This window comes from Orbicella franksi, chromosome 9 (genome assembly GCF_964199315.1).
Source record: "Orbicella franksi chromosome 9, jaOrbFran1.1, whole genome shotgun sequence".
Classification (NCBI taxonomy): Eukaryota; Metazoa; Cnidaria; class Anthozoa; order Scleractinia; family Merulinidae; genus Orbicella; species Orbicella franksi.
In genome coordinates, this window is record NC_138153.1 from 26,810,248 (window position 1) to 26,831,626 (window position 21,379).

Consider the following 21,379-nt stretch of genomic DNA (forward strand, 5'->3'; position numbering starts at 1 on the left):
CCAAATTTTTTTTTTTTTTCGAACGAAGCTTATTTAAACTCAGGTGTGAGACTGTTATTGAAATTGTACTGTGTTATAGCCATCAAGTATGCTGCTTTCTGATCTTTACTATTTGTGCGAAATTAACAATGGCATTCACATTTGCCAGTTTACTTTTGAACTTTTATACTTCTGTTTCCGGATGTGATTGTGGTTTCGGATTTGAACAAAAATATTGGCCGATCGACGGATTTGGCGGAAAAAAGGCACGGATTGGCGGATATGAGCCAACAACACCCAACATGTCGCAACATGTCGCAACAGGATGGCCAAACGTACGCAACATGTTGCTCCCAGCAATGTTGCGATATGTTGCGTTCAAATGTTGCGATCGTTTGGCCGGGGCTTAAGTAGGTCCGAGAACAAAAGCTATTAAAATGAAAAAGATTTTTATAGTACTTGTATTCAGCAGACATTCGCTCTGCGAGTTGTGTTGTTGATCGCGCGCGACGTCATGACCTATACTCAGTACGGTAAAAGTACATGTTTTTTCATTGGTTAATGTGTAGTTACGTCGCCGGTGGAAAAATCTACCCGTAAATTTGGCGCGCTCCAAGGGGGAAAAGTCCTTTCCAACGGCGAAACCAACAAGCCAGGGAAGAATTATTGGAAAGGACTTTTAGAAAGTCTAGCTTACGGTCTCCGTCCCCGATTATGGCTCCTGGTAGGTCGTTACGTCATTATGTCTTATGTCGCTAGTGTGAACCAGGCCTTATAGTGCTCGGGTGCTATTTTAATTTGTGTATAAAAAGTAATCTCTAGTGAAATACTTGGACGACAGGAAGAATATGTTTCTAAAATATGAGGGCGGTAAATTAAGCCAGTAAATTTCCCCTCCCCTCCCCCCGAATCAATGTTGAACTCTCGCTACAACCAAAACGCGCTATTATTTCCATCAGTGAAATGGGGGAGGGGTGGTCTTAATTTTTCATTTAAATTGACCAAGACAGTAGCGTGTAATGCAGGCGAATTTATAGGAGCGTCACAGTATATATACCCTCAACCGGGCACATTTTAATTGAGTGAATGGCAATAGGGAAAGCAGAGAAAGAGAGGGCAAAACGTTTCCACAGGAAGTAACAGTGAAGTTGACTATGCAGAGGAGTGTAGACTGTGCAGCGACAAGGGCAGGGGTGGGGGCCATTTGTTTGGTAGAAATTTCATTCAGAAAGTTAATATCACGGGTGAGAATCTCGTTAAAGCCCTGATTTTTTCAGGCTTCTTCTTATCCATTGCTTAAATTGGAAAATTTACTGCGATAATCATTCTTCGCTTTCATCTACAACCGCAGTTCAAATATGAATTATTTCATATATACTTCACATCATTTCACTCCTCACAGGAAGATATGAACTCAATTAATTGACCTCGCTCCCAATGTGTGGCTTCATAGCTCAGTTGGTAGAGCATAGCACCGGTATCGCGGAGGTCACGGGTTCGAATCCCGTTGAAGCCCTGATTTTTTCAGGCTTTTTCTCTCCAATTGCTTAAATTGGAAAATTTAATGCGATGATCATTCTTCACTTTCAGTACACTGTTTGTTTTAACTTGTCACGTACTGACAGACATGGTTCGAGTTATCGAGGGTAAAATTATACAGAAAATGACCTGAAGGGAAACGAAAATTGCTTCGAGTTAGCGGCAGGTTCGAGTTATCGAGGGTTCGAGTTACCGAGGGTAAAATTACAGTAAATGTATGACGGAAATCCAGGGGAAATCGATTTCGGTTCGACTTAGTACGAGGTTCGAGTTAGGGAGGGTTCGAGTAATCGGGAGTCGACTGTATAGGCTTAGTCTCATTAAGGCTTTCTGCGCTGCATTCCACGGTACTAGTACGTGACTTACTGAACTGACCTGTCAAATCTGTTGCACATCGCTTTTAAGGGTCAATGTCGTGAATTGCCCATGTGCAACGTTTCTTTCGAAACTTGAAAAGTTCAGGTGGAATCAGTTTCAAGTTTGAATTCGGCCAATTCAAAACCCGGGATTCAAAATGGCGTGAGAGCCAGTCGATCGCGTTGCGTGAACAAAGGAAAATATTGACTACAATGGATAGCCCATGCGTTGAACACACACAGAGAAAGCTGTCATAAAGGGATAATTTGGAAGGATAATTTTCTCGAGCAATGCTCAAGCGCTTAACCCAACGCTGTTACAAGAACGTAGACATCAAGTTAGTGTTTTCCCCACATATACAAGATCAAGAACTTATTTAGTGCCAAAGATGCCATATCCAAATTGTCACGATCCCATGTTATTTATGCATTTTCTTGCGCAGGCTGTAGCGCCCGTTATGTCGGCGAGACATACCGACATCCCGCTACACGTGTTCGTGAACATTAAAACTATTGTATTTTCTAGTGCTTCATATTCATGTTGTTATTTAGTATTCATATGTTCTATAAAAGTTCGCTTTTATATCACACAGACTAGCGGTTCATTTGCATTTGCAACTGAAGATCGAAGCATGTTTTGCAAATTTAAAACTGTGTGTTTTTATCTCAAAGTTATTTCTTGTCTGCTACTAGTTCGGAAATTTAGTAAAAAAAAAACATTTACATTTAATATCTTTATATGACGGTTAATTTAAAAGATGTGTGGATCGTGCTGCAATTCGACAGTATTAAAATGAAGTGCAATACGGCAACATTTGTAAGCCGATTTTGTATCGCGACCGTTAAATAGTTTTTTACTGTAGAATCTGCATTAACGTGGCTGTTAGTAGCAGTATTTAACTAAGAAATCTTTCGAGATAGGCTAGAGAAAAAAACTTATTGACGCGAAACAATTAATGATCACGCTACGATCGACGGGGCCGGAAACACGGAACGAGTTAAAACCTCTGTCGTTTAGACCTAGATTCGCATTCAACATTATTGATCGAGGTGGGAAAAGAGACGTCAGTATTACAGGGTAATGATCGACTTACAGAGCAAGAAAGAAATCAAGTTGAACGGGATTGACAACACTTAATTTGTTTTCATGGAACTTGTTTTTGTTTGTTTGTTTTTTTTTAACGCCAATTTTGACGTCATGTCTAGTTTTCGTTGCATGCTATTCAGCACTGAAGGGTATTTTCTTTTCTTGGCCGATGACATCTTTATTTTTGACCGACTTTACATATCATAGAAAGCCAGTATCATCTGCGCTTTATCACGTAACCGAGACGTAGTCTTGTGGATCCTTCCTGCCTCATTCAGGTTACGACTGAGAATGATTTTTTCACCATTATAATTTTTGTATTCTGGGATGTGTTAGGCTTGCAACATGCTACGGGATCATTAAAATTCACAGATCGACGCGGAAAGAGACTGGCGAAATAGGCTTCAGAATATTCAACAGACTTCCTTTTAATGTTCGGTAAATTGTCTCGTTTTACCGCAGTCGTGAACAGAGTTCTTGTTTCTTCAAGGAATATCCTCGAAATATCCAGAATACTAAAGGAGCCTAGAGGGTAAGTGAGAGTGTTGTACATATAAACTTCTGTTTACAAGGTTTTCGAAGCGGAATCAGACTAGAGTTTTTCTCTCGCTTAATTTAGTGGCTAAAACCTATTGCAATGTATGCTTTCTCTCTCCCAAGGGTTCAATCTGATCAGACAATATGAAAGGTTCGATTTATTAGATCTTAATACTGAGCAATTTTATTCAAACTTAATCGCAGTCATTCAAGTTTGCTTCGCTCGATAACAGCAGAATAATAGAATTCGCTGGCTATAAACACAATCAAGCATAAGACAGGTGATCATGATAAGAGCTAACAGTTTTTAGTATAAATCTACTCACGTTCTATCACGAATGCCGTTCTCTTATTCTACTGTAGATAGTGAATAAATATAAACATAAATCCTTTATTTTAACACGGTAAGAATTAAAGCTACAAGGCTTGTGTTAGCTTAGAAGCGGTTGTTCAGAACAAAATGGCGGTAACATCTTTGCACTTTCGAAGTGTACGTGAAGAGGATTTAGATAAGGTTTTAAACGACAAGTTGATTTATACTGAAACAATGAGATTATTCGCTCTCGATTTCTATGCGTGATAGTTGATTCGGGTTGCGCCCTAGTCAGCTATCATGCGATGCAAATATCTAACTCGTAAGCTAATTTTAGATGTCAGTTGTTATGCATAAAGTTATGACAGTGGCTGGTCTTGCGAAATGCTATGAAAATCGTGTTGTAGAGTAAAGACAGAGCTTTGAGTTTTTTGCGGGGAAGAGTGAACTAAGATGAGCTTGAATTTTCCACGAAGAACCACAAAACGATTAGAAAGCAACGAATTATTAATGTGTGGCTGAACAAAAACATTCTTCTGCAGAAAACTTGTTGTCTTGGTGAAACTAACTTTTTTCTTTATTCTGTCTGAGCAGAAGGCTTTGTTTGTAATCAAAAGCTAATCACAGGTTTAGGATTAGAGAAGGACACGGAAAAAATCTGAGATTTTCCTCCCGGTATAATTAAGCATGAAAGAGATCAAAATTTATTTCACCTGCTATTGTGAAGAGTCCCATACAAGGCTGAATGGTAAGAGGACGGGGTTAGGAGTGGGGGGAGCAGGGAGGGGGGAGGGTGGCGAAACTCAACATGATACTTTCTGGAGAAGGGTGAAAAATGACGGATCAGTCGACTTTATTTTTTCTTTCTTTTGTTTTTGGAGAAGTCGTAAATCTCATGACGCCTTAGTCCAAAGAAAAGGAAGCAATCTGCAAACACGAGACCTCCATAACGATCAATAAATTTTCTTTTAACCACACTTTATTTACAAATTTGCAATAATTAATAAACTTACTTGCAACACTAGATCAAGGACTAGAAAAATCTTGTGAAGACTGAACAATAATTTAAGAAATTTGTTTCACAAATGAAGAAGCCTCGACTGTGCTCTGTTCTGTTGTAAAGCAGGTAGGAAGCGATAGAGCACAACAGAAGGAGCTAGGGAGAAACACTGGACTACGTCTTGTGTCTTTCCCTATACTTCTTTCGTGCTCTGCCGCTTCCTGCGTGCTTTACAACAGAACAGAGCACAGTCAAGGCGTCTTTATTTGTTTTATGATAAAGAATCCATTTATTTCCCCACGTCAGCGTGCATCTGTTTTCTGATGAAGCATGCTAAAATAAGCCAATCACAATCCTTGCTAGAACTGTCCAAATAATTTGTTGGATAACGGGACAACAGCTGTCAGTCACAAACTGCACTTCAACAAACTTTCGATTTCGAGTGGCTTTCGAGAGAAAAAACGATCGCTTCAAAGTCCTTTTTTTAGTTTCATTTAAAAATAAGGATCTAAAAGTTTCTTGTCCAGTGGAATTCGGCTGCACATATTATGTGATTCTTTCAATATACAGAGCGACAAAAATTACGGCATTTTCTCAATATGTGAAAATTACGTTAATATGCAAAATATACATTAACACATATAGAGCCACTTTCTCGCCGATGATTATCGGCGAGGTAATTCAGTCTGTATAATAAAGGCGCGAAAATCTCTCCGATGACCGACCGTGTTCCTCGTTTAGGTACAGGTTCATAAAACTTGATTTGGTCACAGCAGAAAAGTTTCGCTTTCATTTTAGTCGTGTACTTGGTAACATAGATGATTCGTCAATTGCCACCAGCGCGCGCGCCACTTAAACCTTGCCTTGCGTGATGTGCAGAACGTGTGCGCACTTACAAAAGTAGGCACCGTCCTTAAAATCGATCCATTATCTTCTGCAATAATGTTAAGAAGTCTAAGCTCTTTTTGATGCTTTTTATTTTGAATTATCTGCAATTAACGCGATACTGAAACCGACGATTTTAGATGTCTTTGTTATGCATAAAGTTATGACAGTTGCTGGTGTTTCGAAACGCCATTAATTAAGGGTACTGTATTGTAATTATGTTGCATGGTAAAAGACAGAGCTTTGTTTATATTTTGCTGGAACAATCTTGTCAGGACTGAAAAGCAATTTTAGAAATTTGTATAGAACTAAGAACTTTGGTACTCCTACATGCATTTAGCCTGGGGCCCCACGCTGATTTGAATCTTTTCTTATGAAAACAGCATTCGAGCTATTGTGGTCACACTTTGTGATTTTTCCAAAAGAACCATCCATCCATGATTTCAAAGAGCGTTTTACCCGAGTTTGATTTTGTATAAGTTTAAGAAAGAATCCACCACAAGTTCGAGTAACAAGCGGACAAAAACTTTGTACCGAGATTATTTACATTGTATTGCAAACTGTGCCATCTTCTCAAAAGAAAGCATTTCTACTAATTAATCAACACCAAATGTCGAAAACAAATTTTAAAGTTCATATGAATTTACTGTCGAAACTACTATTGAAATGAAACTGATGATGAAATCTTACCTGTGTTTGCACAATTTCTTTGAACTTTGAAATTTATTTTCTCGAGTTCACATCGGAAATTGTATTTGGTGTTGTCTCAGACAACTGTTTATATCTTTAGCTTTTAGAAAACGCAAAAAGGACTGTAACATACTTTAAGTTACTATGGTACCAGGTTTTGTCCATTAAAAATGGAAATTACTCGATTTCCTATCGGATATCGTCTTAATTTTTTGATTTTTCAACCGCCACCAAGGCCACTATTCAATAACAACTGTTCTCTGTTGTTCTTTTAACAGGGACAGTATTGTCGTCCTGGCAATATAACCTCTTTTCACTGGGATTAGTTTATTGCTGTCAGTAATGGCTCTACAGCCGTTTACGAACGAACAGTTAAACTATTTCAAGTTTGCTTTTGTTGTCCTGAATGAGTTCCCCAAGGTGCTACGCCAGACCTTTAAACACATGTGGGACAATACCTTTGCACATCTCCCTGGTTACCAGCCGTGGGATGACTCCATTGCTGTGCGAAACATGTTCCATGCTACCGAGGGTGGTAAGACCAAAGTACCAACACACTTCTCCTATGAGGAATGGGATTGTACCACCTTGTTCCAGGCCACAATCTATGCGAAGTCCTTCACTCTACCAGACACAACAGGTCATCACAGGACACTCAGTGATTTGTACTTGAAGCACCGTAAACCGCTTCATGGAACCTTTCATTCTTCCGTGGTCAGCCCGGGCGGAAATAACGCTGAAACCTTTGCAATGGCGATTGATCAGCTGCGACTCTTGAGAAATGCATGTTGTCACTCATTCAGCACCGAGATTGACAAAAAGACATTTGATCAATACATTCAACACACCAAAGACGCCATCAAAGCTCTTGGAGTCACGACTGACCCTATTGATGCCGTTGGAAGTTTGACCGAGTCGGACTTTCCCACCGAAAAAGTTTGCAAGTTAAAAGATGACATCACAAAGGAGTTGCAAGCAGAAAACACATTTCTCAAGGAAAATGTGGAGGATGAACTAATGGGTATGAGGTCAGATTTTGCTCAGTCGAGACAGGAACGACAAGAAGACTCCATAGAGCTGAGAAAGACCATTGAAAAGGCAACTGCAAACCAAGCAATGGCGAGTGAAGGAATCGCCGAGATTAAAGAGCTTCTCAAGACTGAGCGACCAGGTAAATAAGCAGCACTCCAGAGTTTTTATTTCAAGTTATAATCCTTTGATAAACTTCGATAGGTGCCTACCATAAAAGAGGACTTGTAAGTAGAGGCACGCTAAAATAGGACGCTACCCTTAATTTTTCCCGTTTCGGTGAGTTACCATCGACTACCTAGGTATAAGAAAAAAATTTTTCGTAATGTAGTAGTGAAACTAAAATTATATTGTTTCACCTGTCTTTATGGTCAGTGGAAAAGAAATCTCAACATGAGAGTGACTTATCAATCGAACATTGCTCGCATTATCAAACCTCTGAAACGAAATGGGCCGGTCAATTAAAAGAGGACTAACAATATTCAGACGGAGTTTTGTGGTCTCACGGATCCTGGATCCTCCTTCAGCCTGCACTCTATAACATTAGAGGTATCACACTTAAACCTTAAGATTTATTGCTCGTTCAAGCTTTTTCCTTTGAAGTCCACAACATGGAACTATGACGTCATACGACAAAGAAATGCGTCAGTATCTCTGAACAGACGCCATGTTGGATTTCTGATGTTTATTTTAAAAGCTTTAGAAAACCACTAAAACTAGCTCAAACGCATGTAGTCAATATCTAGAAAAACCCTAGTGCAAGAAATATTTCAAGTTATTATCATTTAAAATAGGACAATTCAAAAAACAAGATCCTTGAGCGATGATAAGTCATACCAATTTGTCCCCAAAAAAAATTTTAGGACTTCGTTACGTCAATGCTTTTAAAGTTACGAGCGGCCAAAGCTGGTGATGCCCTCAAAAGTTCCCCCTCCCCACTGTTTGAAAAGGGCTAAGCTAGTCCAGGATTAACGAAAACTTTGAAGTGTTTCAGAAAATATCAACATTGACTTGCGCAAGACATTTGCTGCCTCCTTCATAAAAATTGGTGAGAAAAAAAAATCGACTTAAAACAAAAAGAATAAACAATAAATGGTTTTTCTAATCCCGCAATAGCAATAACTAGCCTCCGAAAAAGTTTGGCCTAAAGAAAAAGCATGTTATATAATATTTGTTTTGGTATATTCTATCTCTTGAATAGCAATGTTTTACTATCCTCCAGTGCACATATTCATCCATCCATCCATCCATCCATCCATCCATCTTCCCGTTCGTTCGTTCGTTCGTTCATTTAATTATTATTTGTTGGTTAATTAATTTACAGGACTTAAAACATTTCTACCGAGATCAAATCTGCCTCAAAAAGTTCCCTACTTCATTGGCCGTGACGAAGAATGTGACGAAATTGTTGGTCACATGACTTCCGAATCCACCCGACTCGTCTCTGTCTGGGGTTCGCCAGGGTTCGGAAAAACGTCCGTTGCCATCGTAGTGGGTCACCAGCTTCAAGCACGTGAGCTGCCCGTCTACTTTCTCTCATTACGTGGGCTCAAGTCAAAAAGCGATTTAACGTCCAAATGTCTTAGTCTGTTCCGACAGGCTGGGACACTTGAAACTAGTAAGTTGCAGGATTTATCAGCTGACGATGAGCTTTGCTTTATTTTTGACAGACTATCGGATCGCTGTGTTATAATCCTGGATAATGCCGATGACCTGTTTGAATGTGGTGTGCCAAACGTAAAGGAGGAGGTTTTTAACCTCATCGAAGAAATCCTCAATCGTAGTGACAAGGTCAACTTTCTTTTAACCACAAGAGAGTCGTTCTCTTATTTGAATTTACATTTTCAGGGATACAAGTCTGTCAGAATAAGAGAGCTAGACAAACTATCATGTCAAACCCTAGCTGGAAAATTTCTCCCAGAAGCAAGCTCTTCTGATTTGACAAAAGTTTCACAAATCTGTGGGCAGGTTCCCTTAGCCATAAAATTACTGTGTTCCTCCATTTCTGAAGATTTTACTCCGTCAAGTCAGTATCTTGAATCCATAGAGTCTACAGAAAACATTGTAGAAATGTTGGACAACCCAGATTACCCAAGCAATTCGAGATTGAGATCTCTTTTCGAGTCGTCTTTCCAGAGACTTTCTACACAAGACCAAGAGGCACTGGTATCTTTGTGTATTCTTCCTGCGCATTTTGATTTAAAGATTTCCGCAGCTGTTTTGGGGATAACCAGAACAACCGAGGCAGAGAAGGTGTTGCGAAGACTTCAGAGAAAATCTCTCATTGATTGTTCTTCAGAATTAAGCAAATTTTCTATGCATTAACTAATTCAGTCGTTTGCAAGAGAAAAGGGACAAGCTGACATGAAAGAAACAGTTCTAAACTCAAAATCTCGCTTCCGTGCATTTTACATTGCCCTGTTCGATGAACTAAATGAGAATTTCCTTTCCGGACATTCCATGTCTGCGTTCATTGAGTTCTATGAAGTGAAAGAAAACATTGTTCAAAGTCTAATTGATGGTTGTTTGGATTCAAAAACAGCCGACAGAGTTTTCGATGTTTTGGCGAAAGCAGAGCTGTTTCTTGACACTCTCTTTTGGAATGACGGATCTACGTTTTATAAAATTCTCGATTCAGCAATAATGGCGGCTCATCAGACAGGGAAACATGTTTTCTACCGGCGCCTGCTTAATTCCAAGGCGTTTGGTCAGGTGACCTGGGGCGCAAGAGGAAACACAAAGAAGTTGCTTTCTGTGTCTGAGGCTGTTCAAGAGCCAACTTCTTCCCATTGTGATGGAGAGAAAGGAAAACACTTGTGCTACTATGGACTCCATCAGCTTGTTATCGGAAAGACAGAGGATGGAGTGAAAGTTTTAGAAGAAGCACTTTCTTCTATGAACACAAGTCCGGAGCACATCATTTTGAAGCTTATTATTTTTCAAATTTTTGCAATCTATTACCAAAGCAAAAATGATTCCGTGAGCTCATCCAACTTTTATCTAAAAGCACTAAAGGAATGCAGAGATGCCAGCGACAATTGTTTACTGGTGATACCTATGCCAGAGCCAGCAATAAAGAAAGTTGGTGAACACTGCATCATTCCGACAAACAAAGCAAACCCTTCGGTAAACCAGCCTCTGAAAGTTAACATTATCCTTCTTGTGAGCAAAGCAGTAAAAATCTTCTCTACCTCAGACACCAATCAAATGTTTGGGAACGTGTTGCTTACCATACTAAACGACTGTAAATCAACACTCAACAACACTAAAACTGGTTGGTACAACTTTCATCGCAATGTCGTTGGTGTGCTCGAGTTACTTGGTAGGGACAGAGACGCTTTAACGCTTACAGAGGAAAGGATTAGCTTTCATCAAAAAGCACTGCAACAAAGCGTTGAAAGGGAAAGAAACAACAGAGAAATTCAAGAACAGCACGAGGAGGCACTAGCTCAGAACTGTTGTGACCTAGGCGACATTCAATACCATAGAAGCAACTACACAGAAGCTATTACGTCGTACACACGTGCTCTTGATATCAGAATTAAATTGTTTGGTGAAGAACATCCCAACACCGCTGACAGCTACCATTCAGTAGGAGTTACACAGCATTCCCTGAGTGATTACACCGCCGCCCTTGAGTCAGCCAAGCGTGCTCTTGATATCAGAATTAAATTGTTTGTTGAAGAACATCCCAACACCGCTGACAGCTACCATCAACTAGGAGTTACACAGCATTCCCTGAGTGATTACACCGCCGCCCTTGAGTCAGCCAAGCGTGCTCTTGATATCAGAATTAAATTGTTTGGTGAAGAACATCCCAACACCGCTGACAGCTACCATTCAGTAGGAGTTACACAGCATTCCCTGAGTGATTACACCGCCGCCCTTGAGTCAGCCAAGCGTGCTCTTGATATCAGAATTAAATTGTTTGGTGAAGAACATCCAAAGACCGCTGACAGCTACAGATCAGTGTGGCTCATCAAGGCTCTTTCTAATTCTGTCAACCATCCCCGATTAAGAATGTAACTGTTTTTTTTTTCCTAGTCCACAGAGCAGCTGTTTTCTGCGTGCACGGTGTACTCGTGAGGTATCGGTAGTGACTTGCGGTCGAGTAGGTTAGCCGCCATATATGTTGGCTTAGGAATAGTGGGTGGTGAGGAAGAAGGCGTAAAAAATTTTCCTTCTTCTTTCCTTTCCCCTTAATCATCTTGTGGCGTAACCCAAACTACCAGGTCACTTATTTGTTTCTATCCAAGCCTCTTTCGAGTTTGAATTGAAGCTGGTGGTCGCTTGATCAAAATGTGCCTGTTCACGTTAACTCTAGGAATCAGTCAGATATTGCGGAAAGTTACAGAAAATAACATTTTGTTTACTTTTAAGACTCGTAAATATGCCTTTGAAATCTCAAAAGCAAAAATCATTTAGATATTAGGCCGGCCGATCTGAAGCCTATTGGCTTGTATTCAGATTCAGTCTTAAGTCCTAAATCCCCATTAGGAGTTCTTTTGTTTTATATACGTCATTGCAGTTTGTTCAGAAGCTTTTAAAGCCCACTCGACACTGCAGATTTTGTTCTTGTTATTCCAGTTCGCTTTCATGTTTTAAGTCGTTAACGTTAGATGTTCACCTTGTGTATCCTAGGGTTAGCTAGAAACTTCTTATAAACAAAAAAGTTCTTTAAAAATATATTTGCCTGACTAGTTAGATAACGGTAAATTCCTTCTGATAAAAAGCACTCTCTCACTTTTTCTAGTCAGCAAAGACAAAGAAATGGTTAATCAGGTGAAATTGGCGAGAATTTTAAGAAGCCAGAACAGTTTGTTATAAAAAAAATTATACCCAGAACTTATTCAAACCGGTCTTTTCTTAGTCTTCATAAGAAATATAATAGGAACACGAAAACACTCGCTTTTGTGCGGAAAGTACTGAAAGTTAAAATTGAGGATGTCTTTTTTAGGTCGGATTGTTTCTATGGAAACTGGTCATGTCACTACTTGTATATTGCTGATTATGATTTAGGATTCATTAGTGTTTGATAAATAAGGAATAAGGCATGGGCGAGCGTAGATATGGAATTTATCTTCGAGTGTTGAACGCGATATCTCGCGAGTGAGCCCAGCTAACAAGTGAGATATAAAGTTGAACACGAGAAGAGAAATTCCACATTTACAAGCGACCTTGTATTATGATAACGACGTGTTTTACGATTCTCCAAAGTTTCTCGACTACTTTCCGAAGACTTCCAAAGAGTCTCCAAAAGTTATCCGAAGGCCACTCGAACGTTCCCGAGTATTTCCCGAAGATTACCGGATTTACGAAGACTTCCGGCGAAGATGTTTCAATCAAACACCAACAAATTTAAGTGCAGTTTAAAGGGTTAAACATGATATCAAACGTTAACATTACTTCATCGATATGATCAACTGAAATTATCGTAATTTTACACTTGTTCAATTTCGACTTTTCTCAGGGCTTGTAATCGATGTAAAACACCGCGGACATACTAATTGATTCACACTTAAACTGGAAAACTCAAGTAGAATTTATAGCTAAAAACATCAAAAGAAGTATTAGCATTTTATGTAAGTTAAAGCATCGTGTTGATTTGAGTATTGTGCTTTCAAAATGATTAAAGGATATTGATTTTACCCTACGAAGGTAAAAGATCTAAAGGTCTTGTTGAAAAAGAAGTAACATTTCATTAACAATGCATCTTTAACCTCAGTGTTAAGGGCCTTTTGCACTGCTCTGAATAGTGGCTAGTTTTCACTAGCGCGTAACCAGAAAGAACATACGCAGGTGAAGTACGGTGCTGTAATTGCCATTAGTCTGGAAAGTTTCCTGACAAAAGGCTCTAATTACATTGCTGCCACATTTCCCTGACTTTAATGTAGAAAATTAACCGTGTTAAATTAAATTTTCCCTTTTTCAAAATGTCAATTTTCCTCACTCGATAAAAATTCCCTGACTTTTCCCCGACCTGAAGAATTTTTTCCCCTGACCATTTCCTGACCTGTGGCAACACTGTGATTATCAACATCTTACTGCCTTTGCGTATGTGCTAGTAGGCTGCTGGCACCCAGTTTCTTCTCTTACGCCCCGTGCACACCACGCCGGAGAAATTGGAAACCGGCGTTTTCACTCTCAAAACGCATCAAATGCTTTCAGTCCACACTACGCCGGAGAAATTTGAAAACGCATTTATCACCGCTCATTTTGTTTTTGTGTTTGTTGAAAACTCGGGCAGAGAAATCACGCGATTATCGTGACGCCATCGTTTTCGAAAAGCTCCATTTTAAGATGTTTCATGCCCACACTAAAACGAAAAGCCGACGTTTTCAAATTTTCCCCGGTTTGAAGAGCGTTTTCGAAAAGCTCCGTTTCCGGGACAGATTAGTGTGGACAGTAGGCCTAACCGATACCGTGTTTTCAAATTCCTCCGGCGAAATGTGGACTCGGCCTTAGGTCTCTAAGACAGGTGTTTATCAGTTTCGTCTCATCCCTGTGAGACTAGAGCGTGTCGCCTTATAATCACTGCTGAATTTCAAGAGAAAAACAAATTGCCTGTAGTCTAATGTGATAGTGAAAACCAGCCTTTAGAAAGAGCATTGTACACAGAAATTAAGTAATGTAGATACTAGTCAACACTCCAATTACTAATTTACAGAAAATTGCTATCATTTTATTCACTGCATTATAAATGCGATATATTATTGCTTGTCAACTATAAAATATTTCTCTTAGGATATTTCCACTAGTATTGCTCAAGACGACTGCACATCAGTCTAAAAGCATTATTACGTATTAAATTTGTCTCCTGGACAGATTTTCGTTTGACTGTAATTGGTTAAAAACACTCCATGCAATTTATGCAACGGCCCCTAACCAATCAGAACAGAGACTATATTCTCAAAGCCAATCAGGTGCGTTGAAAACTCAGTGAATGAGTTTACGTGACTTTTCCCACTCTCGTCACCGACTGCTCCCGACTTTCCCGCGCTTTTCGGTGATTGCCGAGTTCCGATTGGCTGGTTCAATATTTGCAGGCGCTGTGATCCGTTGTAATAATTTTGAATTTAAAAGCTTTACAACAGTTATTAGAAAATCACTATTTTTAAAGTAAATATTACAACAAACATTTACAATTGTAATGTACAGCTCGCTATAAATTGGAATGGAGATTTGGTTAGCTACCGGGGTCTGTCACCGCGTGTGCAAGAACGTTACAAAAGTATTCAAACTGAGAAAACAACCCTTGTGTTTTTATTGTCTTTGTTTTTGTTTTGTGGTTATCTTTTATCCATATTACGCTGCAACTGGAAGAATCCGGCTGCTCTCACAAACCTTATTCAGCCTCGGCACCCCACTCTATAATAAGTACGCTTGAAGAATGGTATTCCGCAATGTTTTCCTTGTAAAAGGACTGAAGTAACGAATTTAATAACTGAGTTTCAAAACACTGCGATGCAATAAGTTCTTGCCCTTGGAATAATTCAGTTATAATCAACAATTTCTTTTCCGACATGACCAATTTTCTCATTTCCATAAACTGTGCCTGGCTGGATTTGGGAACTGATCGCTTCTGGGAGGTCAAAGTTCATCATTAATTTTTATCCAGGATCCCCGGGGGGTGGCGGACCGGACAAAGTTCATTTGGTATACTAAAAGTCTGTGTCAGTCCCAACTAAATGCAAAACGTTTCCACGAGGACACTTCGTGACTTCGTACACTCCCCACGCAATTTCTTCAGGACAAAGTCGACTCTGCTGTGCATTAAGGTTTGTCTCAACGCTCCTATCCGAACCCGAGGTGCAGCGTGACGTTGGAGAGCATGCGTGACATCATAGGTAGGTCTTATAGTTTTCGGGGTGGGGTATAACGCTTCGTATTGCATTTAGCCACTGTTTTTTGTCCTGCTCAGTGGAGGCTTGTAGTGTGTGAGATTGGCCATATTCTGTCTCTGTACTTGATACCCTGAAAACGTGCTTAGCTGTTGGGACAAAAGGATCGGTAACAAATTATTTACTTTCAAGTTGATAAGTCGGATTGTGTTATGTTTCTTTTGACGTTAGGTCAGATAAGAGAGATACAACAAGACAACATTCCCTGATTGGTGTCGTGACATATATTGATATCGCAGATGCGAAAAGCGTGACCTAGCTCCTTTAACAAGAACACGACACAATGCCGCGCCTGTATTGCAACGATACATCCTTGAGACCATCCTTGAAAATCGGCTTTTCCCAGTTACGTGACTTTACAATTGAGCAAAGAGTATTCTATTCACCTGTACCGAGTCTTGATATCGCGGTCTTGAATGAACCGCCCATTCTGGAGTCACCGTCAGACAGATCCTCAACCAACAAATTCTCGACTGGGATTGGCTGGTGATGACAAAGGATCATGTTAACAAATAAGTCAGCGAAATGAACGAGTGAGCAGCAAAATGTGTTTCCTCGAAACGTGCAAGAAATTTTCGCGGTTTTCGCGTTTCTCGTGAATTGCGCATGGAGGTCTGGGAGGAAAGAAAAGAGTGCGAAATACTTATTGGATTTTCTTAGACTGCGAGCAGTCTCTCTCTTGCTCGAAAAATCCGCGGGGAAAAACGCAAAGAAGAACATAACACACAAGCGAGCGGTGTGTTGTGAGCGTGCGAGCTATATGCGAAGCCGCGACCCACAAGCAGTGCGTCGCGTCTTCCGACGCGCGCGCTACTTGCGGCTTGTGGCTTCGTCACTTGTCGCGCGCATGTCACGTTCCCAGTCACGCTCGCACGCTCACTTGTATTGTGTTCTTCCCCACGGATTTTCGAGCAAAAGAGAGACTGCTCGCCATCTAGGGTTCTCTCACAGCATGTTTACCAATTTCAAACTCGGAAGTACATCTAGATAAAACACAGGGCATGCAATTTCTTCGTTTCCTGGGAGGCAAGTGAAAACTCGAGACGCTAGAGTCGCTAGACGGAATAAAAAAATTTAAAACCGACTGTTACGAAGGAAGTCAGTCAACGCATAATCCTAAGAAAAGTGACTTTGAAGACACAAATAACGGCTTCGAAGATGACTGTTCCATGTACTGCGTTCGAAAACGGCGAAGAAACTCGGCCGCACAGGATGTAAAAATAAATAGGACAAACTGGTCCAAAATGAAAACGATAATTCTGATTTTTTTTTGCTGAGAGGTCCGAAGTTTGTAATACGGACCGAACTGCTTTTTCAAAACATTAGACAAAAGAAAATAGTTGCCGTCAAGTAGACATGAATTCCCTTCATATTTTGTACACAATTTGAGTTTAATTTCCAAGATGCGACCAGAAAAACCTAAATAAATGTTTAACTTTAGCGCACACGTTTACCGAGAATGAATCGCGGGCGTATAAATATTTCTCAGCAGAGTTTTAAGAGCCATTATAATAAATAATTTATTGCACAGGCTTGTTCGGTCCGTATTTTGGAAAATTGGTCTCGTTCTTTCTTTAGCAAGTCTGTGAAAACAAAAATCAATCGTGACTCGTTGGCACACGTTTTCCCGCGCTGTGTGTCAGCTACACGTGTTTACTTCGGATTTTGATTGGTTCATTAGATTGTCTGTGTTCTTTGTGATTGGCCAGAGTGATTACTTTGGTTTTGGTTTTACCACACTCATTGCTTTGCATTTTAATGCAGCCAGTGAGCTAATAATATCTAACCGACCTGAGTGAAGACTTGATAACTTGCTCTGTCTTGTCTTGTGGCTGGACGAGTAAGAAGGAAAACTGTCTCGGACAAGAACACTTGGAGTTTCTGTTTCAAAAAGAGAGAATTACAACCATTGGTGTAACAGAGAGGGAGGGAGATATTAATACACCCAGCAAAGTTACAACAAGGCTAAGCAATCTTTAATTTCTTCAGTTCTCACCGTTCCATGTTTGTTTCTCAGAGTTCCGTTGCATAAAAGCTTTTTGGACTTGAATACATGAGGACACATCTGTAATAAACAATATAAAAATGTGTAAGGCTAGGCACTTACTTAACTGAAATTTAGGTGTTTTACAGAAGACAACACATACAAAACGCCCACGACCATCGGAGTAAAGACGTTTCTTCGACCAATCGGGTGCGAGATAAACTCACGCAAAGCGTAGTTGTTTTCCCGCGCTTGGCACCGGTTCCATGTTTTCCCGCGCTCAGTAATGATTGGTTGTTTTCCTCGCGCTTGGCAGTGGTTGAATTTTTTTGCCGCGCTCAGTAATGATTACTTCTTTTTATCTCACGCTTCACCTCAGATGCATGTTTCCCGTGCTCAGTGATGATTGCATCCTACTCGTGTGTTTAGGTTGTTGCTGGCTGGATATTTTCCCGCGCTTACGACCGGTTCAGGTTGTATGCTTTCAAGCACTTCTTATCGCTTAGCTCTGGTGACAAGTTTTCTCGCATTTGCCGCCAGCTACCTGTTTTCGCTCGTTGGTACAACGACGGAAAAACAGAACAACGCAGATCCTATACCTGTCTATCATCCAAGAAAACGATTCTGCTGAGTACATCTTGACACTGCAAGAGAACGAAACAGCAATTGAAAAAACTAATTTTTAATTTAAAAACAACTGGAAAATTACTATCTATAAAATGACGTAAGAATACCTTTGCTTCTCCTGTTTTTCTGTCCACTTCTTCGATAATGTCTTGTAAACGACAAATCTACAAGAAATTCAAAAGGGACTTATTTAGGTCTCTTTACTGAGGGGTCTAAGTTTGGAATTCCTTCTGAGACGACCTGAAAAATGAAACGGCGCCTGTTTCTCGACGACACCTTTCAGCTACGTTTCGTCTCTCGAAGAAATGTCTCGTCAAAGTTTTCGCCTGGTTACGATAAAGGTAAGATAGACTGCTTGAAGCTTGAGCGATATGACCCCTACCCTTAAAGAGTCATGTCACGGTTGGCGCACCTTGAAAAATTTAGCCTAAATGTTTCAAGTTCGTCGTTTGTAATCCGTGTCAATCTTCTCCATCCTTAACCATTCTTGTTCCTTTATGGTGTATTATTATCTCTTTGGTGTTTTTCTATCTTAGTAAGCTATTATTTTCAGGTTTCCTTCAATTTAAAGGTAATTTTGTACATGGCCAAAATAACTCAAAATACCGTGACTGAACTCCTTTAACCAAAAAATCCCAATCATGACTTACCGCTTCTTCGAGTTTACGCCAGTCTGAATGATCTTTTGGAGTCTGCAACATAACATCGGAAAAAGAAAATTAGCACCGTACGCAAGATCTTTGACAGAAAGACATGACTGTCCCCTTTTCGACTCCCTACCCCTCTCATATTTCGCGCCGTCAAAACCCATTGAAACCAAATATACCAAGCTGGTTACGTAGCACAACAAAAATCCATGTAACGTCTCTCACTGGCAGTTGCTAAGCAACGGATACCCACGCGCAAGTAACAACCAATGAAATAAGTGGTGAAGGGATAAACCGTTAAAGACGCGTGACACTTCCAGTTAAATAGCTTATAGGTTGATATTACAACAAATTATCAAAAAGTGTCATAAAAGTCTTTGAAGAAACAGACGTTTCGGTGTATAACCCTTCTCCAGTGTTTTCTGAACACTGAAGAAGGGTTACACACCCGAAACGTCTGTTTCTTCGAAGACTCTTATGACACTTTTTGATAATTTGTTATAATATCAACCTATAACCAATGAAATATGCTGCAGTGATCTGTGAATCGCAAGTGCTTAGCGTGGAAACTTTTAGCTCGTACGTGAATGTGAGGGGATATAGGGGAAAGTTCGGCGGCGGAACAGAACACGGTACACCGGACGAAACAACCTCCCACGGGTAAAATACGTGGGTGGGTAGAAATGGAATCAATTGCCACTAAATCGGAAAACCAGATATGGGGAGGTCTCTCCCGTAGGGCCGCTGCATCCCCCAGGGGAAACAGCCGGAAATTCCGCCCACACGAGTCTGATTGCAATACTCACGTATTTTTGGATGCTTCTAAGCATTAACGGATACTTCACCAGGCGACTCCTGGGCGAATCTGCAAATCAAAGATAAACAACTTGTTAGTAATATGCTCTTATCGCCGGGATTAACTTCTAAATATCATAATTGGCTTTCACTTGATCGCATAAAGATAGAAATAGCGTCTAAAAGTTACGTGCGCTCGAAACCCAGAACTCCAAACGTCAAACAAAACAAATGAGGAGAATGTAAGAGAACAATTAGTTTTCTCTGGGGTGTCTCTCTCGTTTTGCTTTTACTTTTGAATTAATGCTGTATTCAAAAAAAACTATGAAGTTCTAAATTATTCCAGATTTACACATTTTTAGAAATTCCTGGTTGAATTGTACAGATAAGCGCTTTCCGCTTTTAACTTCACAATTTTATAAAACTCCCTTGACAGTCTTAGAATGAATTCTTCTTTCTACAGTGACTTCAAATTTGTCAAAACTCTTCGGTTTTAGTTAGTGTAGTAGCTAGAATGATCTATCACTACTTTTTTTTTTCTGGCATTTTCTTCTTCCGTGAGTCTTCGATATTAAAACTTCTTTTGTTAACCACAAAGATAAACAAAAAACTTTCGCAATGTTGGCGCCAATAACAACGCAGGCTTTATGTGAGGTCAAGCAGAAACACGTAACTGCACAAGCTTCATTGCTAAGTTTAAAACATAAATTCTCTTCTCTATTGTCACACAATTCATTTCGTACAAGTTCGGAGAACTTGGTGGCACATCAGGACAATATTCCTTGTTTATAACTAGGTTTGTTTCAAAACTGTGTTGAACGGGGGAAATTGGAAAGTTTGTTCAATCTTCCCCACGGTAAATGTCACAAGGAAAGTATTTGTAGAACAATGGTGGTATCAACGAAAACAAACGTGTGAGAGCTAAGCTATAAGACGATAGATAATTTATCACCGGAAATACCTTCTTTCTGAATGAAAAAGACGCTTAAGAGATGTGTGAACAGCGGGACCTACCTAGAAAGCTCCAGAGATCCAACTTCCGACTGAATGGCGAATCACGGCATCTCTGAAAAGAAAATGGAGTGGTTTGCGGTTACAGAAACCAATTATTCCCCACACCCACCCTTTAACACGCGAAGGAGGTGTGAACACGTCTAAAAAGGCACGCGTGAGGAAAAAGGCCATTTCTGATCATCAATATTCACGCAACGTGAGGCCGAACATTTGGGACACAAAGAGGGGTTTTATAACCATCGGTCAGTACTTTGATGTGATAAGCTCTCTTTCGTAATATTAAATCAAACTGACCTCTCACGGAACAGGGACATTAACGCATCCGTCGGCAGTGGAGCATTTAATTTGACTGCGCTCCATCATATTTTCATAACAATCATGACTTGATCAAACTTCCAAGTCAATATGTATCATACACTTGAAATGCCCTGCTTTAAAGCTCCTATCTATTCTCTATAAATATAAAGGTCGCCAAGACTACATTTAGTGACCTGCCCTGAGCAGTTTAAGATCATCAAAAATTCATCAACAAAATCTTGAAGCCCATTGACCACAAGTTATTCGCACTGAATTCCTACCCTCCTTTTCTTGCTTGCCCTCCCCCCAGCCTCTCCCACCCCTTTGCTGTTCTTATAATATTCCTCACTTCTCCTCACTACATTTATCACAAGAGGTTTTATTCTGTAATAAATGCTTCTTTCCAACAAAAAGTAAATTGAAAAGCAGAACTAATGCAACCTAAGGACCCTCACAGGTAAACCGTTCGTGTGGGTTGAATTAAGGACATACCTGTAAAAAATCCGCTACACTGCCTCCTTGACGAAGTTTTTCATCGAGAATCGTCTTGGCTTCGAATTGATTCGCACAATATCTGGCGTAACATCTTAAACCCGGAAACTACAGTTGAAAGAAAGAAAGAAAACATCTCCCCTTACTTATTGAGAAACTTACACAAGACAATTTAGCTTGTCAGTCAGTCAATCAGTCTGGTAACTT

The 21,379-nt window shown here is 40.0% G+C and overlaps 1 protein-coding gene and 1 pseudogene across 13 annotated transcripts in view; one reads left to right on the forward strand and one right to left on the reverse strand.

Annotated features, from left to right (window-relative positions):
- The first annotated feature begins 2,731 nt into the window (after window positions 1-2,731).
- On the forward strand, window positions 2,732-11,609 carry LOC145498173 (uncharacterized; annotated as a pseudogene). The gene is made up of 3 exons (XR_014050787.1): window positions 2,732-3,493; window positions 6,665-7,557; window positions 8,740-11,609. The product of XR_014050787.1 is annotated as an uncharacterized LOC145498173 (transcript).
- A 1,687-nt stretch (window positions 11,610-13,296) lies between these two features.
- LOC145498178 (neuroepithelial cell-transforming gene 1 protein-like) overlaps window positions 13,297-21,379 on the reverse strand; it is a 73,083-nt gene continuing 65,000 nt past the window's right edge. For 11 of the 12 annotated variants that reach the window (XM_081478068.1, XM_081478067.1, XM_081478075.1 and 8 more), the window contains 10 exons: window positions 21,173-21,280; window positions 20,384-20,435; window positions 19,381-19,439; window positions 18,578-18,619; window positions 18,035-18,091; window positions 17,900-17,944; window positions 17,313-17,381; window positions 17,108-17,197; window positions 15,703-15,799; window positions 13,298-15,405 (listed from right to left, as the gene is read on the reverse strand). In XM_081478068.1, the coding sequence (XP_081334194.1) occupies window positions 15,257-15,405; window positions 15,703-15,799; window positions 17,108-17,197; window positions 17,313-17,381; window positions 17,900-17,944; window positions 18,035-18,091; window positions 18,578-18,619; window positions 19,381-19,439; window positions 20,384-20,435; window positions 21,173-21,280 (768 nt within the window). In that variant the 3' untranslated portion in view covers window positions 13,298-15,256. Of the gene's footprint in view, window positions 15,406-15,702; window positions 15,800-17,107; window positions 17,198-17,312; window positions 17,382-17,899; window positions 17,945-18,034; window positions 18,092-18,577; window positions 18,620-19,380; window positions 19,440-20,383; window positions 20,436-21,172; window positions 21,281-21,379 lie in introns of all 12 variants that reach the window. The other variant, XM_081478064.1, reaches the window with a different exon arrangement.